The sequence below is a fragment of the Salmo salar genome, chromosome 18, assembly GCF_965601325.2.
Source record: "Salmo salar chromosome 18, fSalSal1, whole genome shotgun sequence".
Lineage (NCBI taxonomy): Eukaryota > Metazoa > Chordata > Actinopteri > Salmoniformes > Salmonidae > Salmo > Salmo salar.
This window is the reverse complement of record NC_138308.1, coordinates 28,736,727-28,749,611: the sequence shown is the minus strand read 5'-3', so window position 1 is coordinate 28,749,611 and position 12,885 is coordinate 28,736,727. Positions and strand designations below refer to the sequence as shown.

The 12,885-nt window shown below is 42.8% G+C and overlaps 1 protein-coding gene across 1 annotated transcript in view; it reads right to left on the bottom strand.

Moving 5' to 3' along the window:
- LOC106577167 (tau-tubulin kinase 1) overlaps window positions 1–5,584 on the bottom strand; it is a 38,190-nt gene extending 32,606 nt beyond the window's left edge. Inside the window, exons 1-5 of the mRNA XM_014154979.3 lie at window positions 5,260–5,584; window positions 3,183–3,341; window positions 1,847–1,994; window positions 529–602; window positions 51–194 (exon numbers count right to left, since the gene is read on the bottom strand). Of these exons, the coding sequence (XP_014010454.1) occupies window positions 51–194; window positions 529–602; window positions 1,847–1,994; window positions 3,183–3,290 (474 nt within the window). The 5' untranslated portion in view covers window positions 3,291–3,341; window positions 5,260–5,584. The remainder of the gene's footprint in view (window positions 1–50; window positions 195–528; window positions 603–1,846; window positions 1,995–3,182; window positions 3,342–5,259) is intronic.
- Between the last annotated feature and the right edge of the window lie 7,301 nt (window positions 5,585–12,885).

The window sequence follows — 12,885 nt, the reverse complement described above, 5'->3', positions numbered from 1 at the left end:
GCCTTATACCTGCAGGCTTTAAGTTAATAGTTACTGAGAGCGCCACCTACAGGCTTGATGTCTCTATGCAGGAAGCCCACAGAGTGGATGGCCTCTATGGACTCCAGAATCTGTTTGCCCAGGCGTAGCGTGGTGCTCATGGTGAAGGTGCCGCGGGGCTGACTCCTCCTCAGGTCTGCTAGGTTTCTCCCCTGCTGGGGGGGAGAATGGGTAGGGAAAGAGTGGGGGAGAGGGCGAGGAGGAGAGGGAGAGAGATGGGGAGAGGGTTGGGGGAGAGAGAGAAATGGGAAGAGGGGGAGGAGAAAGAGGGGATGGGGGAGAAAGAGGGAGTGGGAGGGAGGTTAGGGGAGGGAGAGATAAGAGAGAGGGGGGATGGAGAGGGAGAGAGGGGGGAGAATGGGAGAGGGGGACGAGAGAGGAAGAGAGGGATAATTAATTTTCAATCATTGTTTCCTACTTATTTGTAGCCTTGGCTGTGATTCTCTCTACCTAAGGCAATTCTATCAGACTGTTTTGATAGAGGGTTACCTGAAGTTGCATGACCACATAGTTAAACTTCTCGTTCCTTCCACATCCGATGAATTTACATACATGATTTTTTCCTGTGAAAGAATGGAGAGAGGTTAGTGTAAATGTTACAATACAGTCAGTATAACATTAGCTATCTATAAATCGACTTGTACCATCACAGTTAAACAACTGATTCAGTTAGATGTTAGACCAACCCTTGTAATAATCCCAAAACATTTTGCATCCTTGTTAGAAGAATTGGGATCAGATTGCTTTCCTAGGACCTGATACATTCAGAATGTGGTATCTTCCTATATGAATGAGGCATTTATCAGAGAATTAAACATATTCAAAGTCATGTAGTCCCTAGATTTAGTCATAAAATACAAGTAGGGCATGCTAACTTCAGGCAAGTAATTTCCAATGACCTTAGTCTTTCAGGTTGATTTGCATTTCAATAACAGTAGTAAGAGAACATTCAGGGTATTTCCCCAAGTCATTTGAAGAAGGGTGCTCACTAACAGCACAGCCAGGCAGACACACATTCACAGTTTCATGCTCATTAACAATCCTCCCTGCCAGCAGTCACAGTTCTGTATCTGTTCCTGGGGCTATAGACCAGAACAAGCCACAGAAATACCCCCAAATAAATGCTGCCTAAGAGATTAGAATCTCTGCATATTTCAACACAATACGCTCATGCTCAGTTGGATTGTGACAAGCTGTTTTTTTACGGGATTCCAACAATGTGAAACACTCAATGCCAAAATATTATTTTTCACAAAGCAGTATAAACCCCAGTGCAACAGACATGTCAACCGAGTGACTACCCAACTCATCCAACCCCCGAACAAAACAAACAATCACCACACCTTCAACCTGGTCCAGACAGATGCCAATAACACTAATCAAATAGCTAGACAGACGAACGTTTACCTCACTTCACTGTAGACCATAGATAGACAACGTAATTAACCTCGCCATGCTTATTCATGTACAAGGTGATGTTGTCATTGATTGATCGTGTCCTTAGTGATCCCTATCCCTCCTTGATAGACGCCTGCCCTTAACTTGCACTTTTTATCTATTTCACAACAGGAGAGTGGAATTCCATCACATAGGGCTATATACAGTATAGTGCAGGAGAAGGGAAAGACTGGCAAAGGCGGTCCCAGGAACTGAACCCACAACCTTTGGGGTTTTATTACGTGCTTTGTATAGATAGGGTTACAGGTGCTTAACCACACCTGTAGCATGTGTGTATATGTGTGTGTGTGTGTGTATGTGTGTGTGTGTGTGTGTGTGTGAGATACTGCTCAACCACAAAGACCCTTACCTTGCAGTTTCTTGAGGACAGCCACCTCCATCTTGAGAACCTGTTTAGGCTGCTGGGCTGACTCTACCTTCAGAGCCACATTCTCCCTGGTCAGCAGGTCCAATGCTTCATAGATCTCCCCAAAACCTCCCCCACCAATCTTCTTCAGCTGGAAATGGTGGCAGAGAAGAATAAACACTGTGAAAAACGGAGTAATGTGGATGTCTACTAATTTGGGTTGGCTGCCTGTTCTTTAAAGTGAACATTTAAAAAATGCTAGTTCTCAACTAGCCTGGTCCCAAAACGGTTTGTGCTGTCTTGCTAACTCTTATAATCCTTGTCACACCTATCACTAGGCAGGTTTCCATTGACCCAGGTTTGTTCTACAAAATGGTTTTATTGCAATGGAAAGGCAGGCAGATATAGCAGAGATGTTCTAAAGATTGATAACATTTTTATCCATTTGACAGGAATGGATTTAACTTTATTGTCTAACTTTCTTTATCGCGACAAATGATGGTGGAAACTGTGTTTTTTGAATAAATTACTGCCGAATAATTTTGAAGATACACAGGGCACATGATGACATCATGTAACTATAAAACTCCACATTTCATTCTAAATGCCTACTGCTTGCTAAATCTATTTTGTCAACTATAAAAAATAATGCTCCTTTGCAGGACAAGAATGTCCTGACTTTTAAGAATGCCTGAATTGCTTCACCTTGCTTTTCTGGTTGGCTGGCAAGTTTCACCGTCCAGTTAATTCAGATCTACAGGAGTGCTAGTTTCACCATGACACAGAGAATTATTAGAATATGGCAAATATTAGTCAATTATTGCAATCTGGCCATGCCGTCTTCCGCGGGCTACCTGAGACAAGAATCAGATAGGTGGGAGGGCAAACAGGCCGTCGACAATTTATTAATGAGCAATTTGCCTAAATGGGTAATGGAAACACTTCAACCACTCATTTGTTTTGACACTGTAGGTTTTTGCATAAAACGGTTTTATTGTTTGTTGGTGTGACATCATTACGCCCAGCTGTTTTTATTGACTAAATATAGTTACATGTAAATGGACCCTAGCAGGCAATTGTCACATCTAATGAATATGGAACTTTCTAAATGCTGACAAAAAAATACCTGGACAAGTTAATGGAAACATACTGCCCGTACGATTTGGCAAGAGAGCACCAACAGTTCTGTGACCACGCTAGTTCACATCAGGGTAAGGAATATTCCAAATCAGGGATTCTCAACTAATTTCATTTCAATCAATTACTCAATTATTCAACCAATCACTCCACTGAGACACAATTACATGGTCAAAATAGCACTGAAGATAAATAAACTCACCACTTTCCATCGGTCCTTTACCATGCAGTTAGGAGACAGGATGTCCACCTGCTCCCCCGCTCCGTTCATGTTTTCGTCGGGCTGGGCGACCGTCCCTACACACTGCATTGGTCGGCCAGACAGAGGCACAGCAGCTCCCAACTTGTTTCAGCCATTTACCTGGGAAGAAAAACACACTAATTTAGGCTACAAACCCCTTGTAAACTGGAGAGATCTCACTCACTAACGCCTCTGAACCCCAAATGTGTCTACGGGCTAATGAGTAAACAATTCAGCTCCACTGTCAGCACCGCGGCCCGCGTTCAAAACAAATGTGTTGGTCGCAGATTTAGCACCAGGGACAGCAACAGTTAGAGCTAAAACGTGTGATTGCGTGCAAATTCGCTGCAAACGGAATCCATAGGCACAGGTGTGACAGAAGCTCTTTTTAGCACATTGGACAGCGCCATACAGCACCGTGCAGGCCAAAAGTAGCGCCACAGACCCCCTAATTTCACACACCTGCTGGCATTCCCTAAGATTGCGCTGCCTGCCAGACACCACACCTATTAGAACAGCTGGGGTCAAGGCATTCTCAAATCAAATGCAGAAGCATGAGAGAACATCCTGAGCCTCACACCAGTGTGGAAGCTTCCCACTGCCCTAGACAATGTGCGGAAGATACCCTCAATGCAACAATACATGCAAGTCTGAAGAACAAGCAGGCAGAGGCAGGCAGATTCTGCAAATCTTCTCAAAGATGTCAGAGGAATGGAGTGTAAAGTAATAAAGCAATATACACGTTAATTAACTATCATGTAATTCATTCCAGGTTCAATAATGCCAATTTACACTTAGTTGATTACAGTAAAGTACATCAAAAATAATTAAGTTTACCTGGCAGACATCATTTCGAAAAATTGATCTCCCTTTTCTCCTCCCAGGTTTTAGCAACCTGCATTAGGGACTTTGGATTGAACAACTCCAATACCACACACCCAGATTTGGCAAAACCCTTTTAGTAGGCATATATTTGATTCATGTCTTTATATTCTTCAAAATCTGTAACTAACCAAAATCAACAGAAAAAAAGACAGAGCGGTCAATTGTGATAATTGTAGGTCAATCTGGATAACAGCGTCTGCTAATCGACTAAAATGTAAAACAACCCCCAAAAGATGTCATTACGAAAGGGTGTAGCCTACCATTTCAGTAGCCCACTGCACTTATCTGAGGTTGGGCCTATGCATTGCCATTTGCGCTCTCACCTTACTGCTACAACAGGGAGGGACTCGTTCTGTTTCTAATATGCTTTCCTTAGACATAACTCCATAAGGCATAACTCGTCATCGCAACTAACAGCAGTCCCCGGGCACAGAAGCTCTACTATCATTCTCCTCCTACGGTTACATTTTCTCCGCACTGCAGTTTCAGTGCTTCCCTCAACGGGTAGGCAACCATTTGAGCGTCAGGCGGCGCACACAGTCCATCCAGAGTAGGCTTGACGTTTTCCAAGAATTCACCATTGTACTGCGCCCTTGGCCCAATGGGCATGTAGTGTAACTTTACTCTGCCCCTAAAAAATATTTCGGGAATCACGTATTGGACCAATATCACACATTTCAACCGCGATACAACATTCCACTGCATGGGAAGGGCGCAAGTGGCACTACGGGAAATGTCGTTTACAGTCGGGAAAGCCCACGCAAAGGAACCCGACTAGATGCTTGTAAAAGACTACATCTCCCGTTGTGAGTGAATCAAATCCCTGACGTAAATCTGCATTATGGTGAATTTTTATAAATTATTAATGATTATTGTTATATAGATGTACAATAAACAAATTGTCATGTTTAAGCTCTTGACATCATCTGGCGACGTTGCCAATAATTGTGTTGTAGATTGCCAATCATCTATTCCAGATTTCTTTCTTCTCTAGAAACAGCAAAGGGGCGTTTGCTATCCCAAGTTATCATAGCAAAGCGAGCGACCGTGTATCAGCATTATTATAGCCAAGGTGCCAATGCCTTTGAATGTGCTTTATGTCCGCAAGATCATCTACGTCAATTCAACAAAGAGAAAAACATTGCATCCAGACCTTATCATCTGACGTCGGTGTAAGGCCTCGGTGCGCGAGGAATTTGAGAAGTGCATTGTTTCTTGAGCGAGGTCGTGGTAAAGACATAGGCTATGTGTCGGTTGTCGTTGCACCAGTCTCCATTCTCCCGGTTATCCGCTTCGTTCTACTCCTCTGAATCAGGGTTTCCACTAGTTACCACAGCCAAAAAGTCTGGCTATAGGCCTATCGTAAAAATTCATGATTTTGTTGTTGCTTTTTGGTCATAATTTAAGGTTAGGGTTAGGCATAAGGTTAGCAGTGTGGTTAAGGTTAAGGAATTAGGTTTAAAATCAGATTTTAAGCATATAAATTGTAGAAATAGGCGGGATTTATGACTTTGTGGCTGTGGTAACTACTGGCGACCCTGAATCAGCATCACAGAGATACTCCCAGTATGCAACGCGCTAGGTCCTGCGTGATCATGGATGGTTGTTGCGTGGCAACGTGATGAGCAGCGCTCGAAGAAGCGCCTATTGAGGAATGACAAATGTGCCAGAAGTGGCAGTTTCAGATGCAGTACCAAATGAACAGTGTCTGCCATAGCGTAGGCTATTAGGCCAATGCACAAATGCACAATAATCTCACACTGAATCACCCATGGCCTCTTTTGTGGAGATTTAATTTTACGCACAAGAGGGCACTGTTTTCCCACAGATAAATGAAAATGATCAGTCCTGCATTTTACCTTGATATTTGGCCCTCAAGACCAGAGCCTATTTGCAAAATACATACTTTATTTTTTCTTTCTTTTATGTTAAGTAAGTCAGTTGCGGACTCAACTTACTGTTTAGAGTTATACATGTGGAATACACAAGCTACAAGTTGGATATTTGGTAGTGCATCGGTAGTTTTTCACTTGTTATGTCAGTCAATGACAGTCACTCAAAGCCCATGTTAGCAAAAACATTTTGGATTGCTAGGTAAGGTAGTCTAGCCAGCTATCTTAACCAAGTAGCCTAATCATCATCAAATTACAGACTGGGCACACAGGGCATTGATTTTGTTAGTCACTCTCACTCAGATATCGTATGAAAATGGCATTAGTCAAGGCAAAATGTGTAGAATTGTAGGATTTGATTTGAATGTGCAGAATTACAGGAAATTAGCTATAAAACTGCTAAAGAACAATCACCACCTCATGACAAAATGAGTAGAATTACATGACATTAGTTTTAAAACTGCAAAATGTTTACTTTAACACTGTAAGGTGGGGGGGCCTTCAAAAGGATAGGGTTCGATCTGCTCAAGAGTCTCAATAGAATCATCCATATGGTGTGTTCATATAGACGTTTCTGAGAGGACGTTGCACGTTGCAATCACTATTTAATTCGCAGTAGGTTCCTTTCTGGATGGCAGGCCAACCAAGCGAGATGTAAGTTCTTGGACTGGAGAAAAAAACGACCGCAGGATAAGCTCTCAGAAACACAGAAGAAACTGAAATGAGAGTGGAGTGGCTGCGTAAGTGACAACTGTGAAGTGAGCAACATTAATGATAGTGGAAGTGAGCAACATTCCAACAATAGTGGAATCAGCAGTTCACCTTCAAAATATAAGCACGTCATTGAAATGGATGCAAACAAATATGCCTACAGTTATGCCACAATTGGACTAGGTAATGCTAAACAATGTTGAAATGTTATTAAATCATTTAAACCAAAGACAAATAGTAAAAATCAGTTGAAACCTCACTGTGGATGTATTGGACTGTATAATTGCATATGGGGCCCTGCTGGAAAATTCAGTTTAGACCAGCTTGGATTTTAAGCTGGTCGAGATAGTTTACCAGCTTGTGGTACATTGCTTGTAGTGTGGCACATTCATCATCACTTTTTTATCATAGCATGGTTAATTGGGGTATTAAAAAAAACATTGGTTCTTTTGGTATTTCAGTCAGCTTTTCAAGATACGTCATGATCTTGTGGTTGTTTCGAGATGCTGCACTACATAGCTGAACTATGAGTACAGTACAAGAGTGTCCACTTCTGTTTTTTATACCTGCCTTTCTCACTAAGAAAGTTTACCATTTCTTCTGCAATCCCTGTCCCATGATGACAACCGGTGATGCTGTACAATTGCATCGTTTTTAATTGACCTTTTGTAAGGTCTTTTTTGTTTTGTGTTGTTTCATCTAACATAGTTGTAAGAAAGCTATAAAAACACTGGCAGCAGTTAGTCTACATGGGGATTTCAATGATTTTTGTCTTCATATGACTGTCTGTGTCTAGGTGGGAGTTCCTGTCCCAGTTCAAAGGTTCCATTACCTACAGTTTCGACAGGAACTCTCTCTTTTGGCCCCCAAAGCCCTTCCCATATCTGCCATCTGTTCAGTTACTAAAGATATTCAATGCAAGTGTGCTTGGAGCTACAAGAATTAAGTATCACCACACTAGACTGGACCATTTATTACTTATTGACTTAGGTACAGTGCCTTTGGAAAGTATTCAGATCCCTTGACTTTTTCCACATGTTGTTTAGGGTACAAGTTTATTTTAATTCTTCTGGATTCTTTTTTTTCTTCAGCACTCGACACACAAAACCCAATAATGACAAAGCAAAAACAGGCTTTTAGAAATGTTTGCAAATTATAAAATAAAACATAACAGATATAGCTTATTTACATAAGTATTCAGACCCATTGTTATGAGACTCGAAATTGAGGTCAGGTGCATCTTGTTTCCATTGATCATCCTTGAGATGTTTCTACAACTTGATTGGAGTTCACCTGTGCTAAATTTAATTGATTGGACATGATTTGAAAAGGCACACACCTGTCTATGTAAGGTCCCACAGTTGACAGTGCACGTCAGAGCAAAAACGAAGCCATGAGGTCGAAAGAATTGTCTGTAGAGCTCTGAGACAGGATTGTGTCGAGGCACAGATCTGGGGAAGGGTACCAAAACATTTCTGCAGCATTGAAGCTCCCAAGAACACATTGGCCTCCATAATTCTTAAATGTATGAAGTTTGAAACCACCAAGACTCTTCTTAGAGCTGGCCACCGGCCAAACTGAGCAATCCGGGGAGAAGGGCCATGGTCACGGAGGTGACCAATAACCCAATGGTCTAGAGTTCCTCTGTGGAGATGGGAGAACGTTCTAGAAGGACAACCATCTCTGCAGCCCTCCACCATCAGGCTTTTATTGTAGCGTGGCCAGACGAAAGACACTCCTCAGTAAAAGGAACATGACAGCCCGCTTGTAGTTTGCCAAAAGGCACCTAAAGACTCCCAGACCATGAGAAACTATTTCTCTCGTCTGATGAAACCAAGATTGAACTCTTTGTCCTGAATGCCAAGCGTCACGTCTGGAGGAAACCTGGTATCATCCCTACGGTGAAGCATCATGCTGTGGAGATGTTGTTCAGCAGCAGGGACTGGGAGACTAGTCAGGATCGAGGCAAATATGAACGAAGCAAAGTACAGAGAGATCCTTGATGAAAACCTGCTCCATAGCGCTCAGGACCTCAGACTGGGGTGAAGATTTACCTTCCAACACAACAACGACCCTAAGCACACAGCCAAGACAACGCAGGAGTGGCTTCGAGACAAGTCTTTGAATGCTTTGTGTGGCCCAGCCAAAGCCCAGACTTGAACCCGGTCGAACATCTCTAGAGAGACCTGCAAATAGCTGTGCAGCAACGCTCCCCATCTAACCTGACAGAGCTTGAGAGGATCTACAGAGAAGAATGGGAGAAACTCCCCAAATACAGGTGTGCCAAGCTTGTAGCGTCATACCCAAGAAGACTCGATGATGTAATCGCTGCCAAAGGTGTTTCAACAAAGTACTGAGTAAAGGGTCTGAATACTTATGTAAACGTGATATTTCCAGGTTTTTAAAAATAAATTAGAAACATTTTCTAAAAACTGTTTTGTGGTATTGTGTGTAGATTAAGGAGGGGAGGAAAAACTATTTAAGCAATTTTAGATTAGGGCTGTAACGCAACAAAATGTGGAAAAAGTCAAGGGGTCTGAGTACTTTCCGAAGGCACTGTATTTCAAAAGCCAGCAATAACTGACCAGCAAGTATTGAAGGAAACATCAATTTATTGCACCCATTGACTTCTAGCATAATGACCTTATGAATAAAATGTTGCTTTTTGGCAGCTCCTCTTTTAGAATAAAAGTGTTGCACCCAATGTCCCAACATTTGCTACTATGACATCACAGAATGTTCTGTTCTGTTTGTTTGTTACTCTTTTGCCTTCCTTCTCTCCATGTTGGTTAATTGCCTCATCTTAGCTGCTACTCTGTTCTCAAACTGGGTAGCAGTTAACTTACAGCCTAATCTGGGCCACCGTCTTCTTATCTCCACCCTATTTGATGCCTTTGTGTTGTTTTTTTGTGGAACTACGTGTCTGTGTCTTCTTTAAAAAAATGTTTTAGGAGGGTCTTTCTTTTCATTTAATGTATTTACACTTCAGTGTGTTGTTTTTACAGGCTCCAGTTAGGCCTATAGTAGTATATGAAACCAGAGTCCCTGTGCAGCTGCCACATACAGATGTAAGATCTTCATTTGATGCCTCTTTTGTTGCTGAGAATTTTCCTGCAAAGCAATGAATGCAAACTTGTAGTCTATTTGAGTTTTAAAAGGCTTCTAAGGTTTGTAATTTCCACTGACATTTGAGACTTGATTTGCCCTAATGAAAAGTGTATCAACCTCTACAAAAATGTCCATTAACTATAATCCACATAATAATTCACATTTCCTGTTGCTGCAGGATTCGTTTCCTGCTGTATTAAACTGGCTCAAATTAAGATCCCACATCTGTAGTGTTTAGTCAGGATAGTATTTGGCACATCATTCATCTGCATGGGACTTCATAGACTGTTCTCTCTGCTACAGCACGGCTAGCGGTTCGATACATCAAGTCTGGAACCAACAGGACCCTGAACAGCGTCTAACCCCAAGCCATAAAACTGCTGAATAGTTAGTTAAATAGTTGCCTAATAGTTACTGAAGTCCCGTGCTGTAAGAAGGTACTATTATAAAATTACATTTCTGTTTGCTTCCCAACCTCTAATTTCTTAAATTGTTATATCAAGTTAAAATAATTATTTTTCCTTTTTCAGTGGTCCATATGTTATATCCATGTATTTTGACACTCCTGAAGACCACCAAGTCTAGGATTGATGCATTTGGGAATACAACATGCCCTTCAAATCAGTGTTAGTATTGTAGGATTATTTCCTGAGTAATTTTTTCATTTATATGTCAGTTATACACAGTGCTAATATGTGGTGAATCTGTTTCACAGGAAATAACTGTTTACCTATTTCTTTATCTGGATATAAACGAGCTGTTTTCCTATTGGCCAATGCTTTTACTGTGTGGGGTTAAACTTTATTGATACAGGAAGGGAAAGACAGTTCTAGTTCTGTCGCTGTGTCATAAAATAAGTCGTACTCATCCTTAAAAATGTCGTACTGGAGAGAAGAGGACCAAAACGCAGCAGGTATGTGCAGGCTCATCTTGACTTTTATTAACTATCAAAAATGAACACCCAAAATAACAAAGAACTCACGAGAATGAACGAACAACCAACAGTCTGGCAAAGCATAGGCTCAACACAGAACAATTCCCCACAACCCCAAAGACAAACACACACACCTATATAGGACTTCCAATCAAAGGCAACTATACACACCTGCCTTCAATTGGAAGTCCCAATCATCAACCCAACATTTAACAAACACAAACCCCCTGCCACATCCTGACCTAGACTAAGCAATACGCCCTCTGCTGGTCAGGACGTGACAGTACCCCCCCCCTCAAGGTGCAGACTTTTTTAGGATGCACCTAAAAAAGAAAAGAAAATCCCCAATACCCCAACAAAAACCCAACAAACAATAACCCCTAAACCACAAGGGAGGGAAGGGAGGGTGGCTGCCGTCAACGACGGCACTGTGCTACACCCTCCCTCCCCAACCCACCTATCCTGGAGGTGGCTCAGGTGCAGGCCGTTCCAGGCAGTCGGGCCACTCTGGCAGCTCGGGACAGTCTGGGCAGTCTGGCAACTGGGGACAGTCTGGGCAGTCTGGCCACTCCGGCAGTTCAGGGCAGTCTGGCCACTCCGGCAGTTCAGGGCAGTCTGGCCACTCCGGCAGTTCAGGGCAGTCTGGCCACTCCGGCAGTTCAGGGCAGTCTGGCCACTCCGGCAGTTCAGGGCAGTCTGGCCACGCCGGCAGTTCAGGGCAGTCTGGCCACGCCGGCAGTTCAGGGCAGTCTGGCCACGCCGGCAGTTCAGGGCAGTCTGGCCACGCCGGCAGTTCAGGGCAGTCTGGCCACTCCGGCAGTTCAGCGCAGTCTGACCTCTCTGGCGACTGTTGACTGGCGGGCAGCTCTGACGACTGTTGACTGGCGGGCAGCTCTGACGACTGTTGACTGGCGGGCAGCTCTTGCCCCGTCAAACAGCCCTTGTGCCCCCCCCTAAAAAAATTATTGGGGGTGCCTCTCGGTCTCCCTTACCTCGCCAGCCTTCTTCCGCTGCTTGGTCCTTTGTTGGTGGGGAATTCTGTCATAAAATAAGTCGTACTCATCCTTAAATGTCGTACTGGAGAGAAGAGGACCAAAACGCAGCAGGTATGTGCAGGCTCATCTTGACTTTTATTAACTATCAAAAATGAACACCCAAAATAACAAAGAACTCACGAGAATGAACGAACAACCAACAGTCTGGCAAAGCATAGGCTCAACACAGAACAATTCCCCACAACCCCAAAGACAAACACACACACCTATATAGGACTTCCAATCAAAGGCAACTATACACACCTGCCTTCAATTGGAAGTCCCAATCATCAACCCAACATTTAACAAACACAAACCCCCTGCCACATCCTGACCTAGACTAAGCAATACGCCCTCTGCTGGTCAGGACGTGACACGCTGATGGTGTTTAATGTGGTTTGATCCGATAAACCTGCTTAATAGTTATCCGTCTCCATCCAGTCCTTGCACCTACAGAAAGTAATCCATTCACCTGTACTCGGACACTTAATTTACAGTATGTTAGTCTGGCTCAATGTGAAGGTCCTCTTCACAGGTGTTTGCGTGTCATGAATTCAGCCATCAAATCTGTATTATGTAAGAGCTCGGTTTGTACAGACATTTGTAAAGAAATATTACTTGTCAGCACAAGGACAGCAATTACCTTATGCACCCGTATTAAACCCATAATAAAGATCTATTGAGTGATTGGAGTTATTGGAAAAGCCTGGAAGTGTCCCTTGTCCCTTCATTACACAGCGTTGTTTAAGAAGAGGAGTTTGATCCCTGATAACAAGAGAACATATTGATCTCTATGTTCCAGCAATGCCGTAAACTACCAATAACCCAAAACGAGCAAGTGATTGTTCAAAACTCTTATTTTGTAATGTTGAGAATTATGCAAACTGGTTTGTCTTGGCCCTGAGAATCATGTTTTAGCTTGATTGAGTGAGTCCTGCTAAGTTTTAAACGATACTAACAGTATTTTGAATGCTTTAGCGGATGGACCTTTTATCATTGTTCATCTAAATGTACAGAGACATGTAAATATTCCCACCAGCAATATGTCTGCTAATGAGATGTCTAACCTAATGGTTACCGCGTGTAAGTGCTTAAGAAAA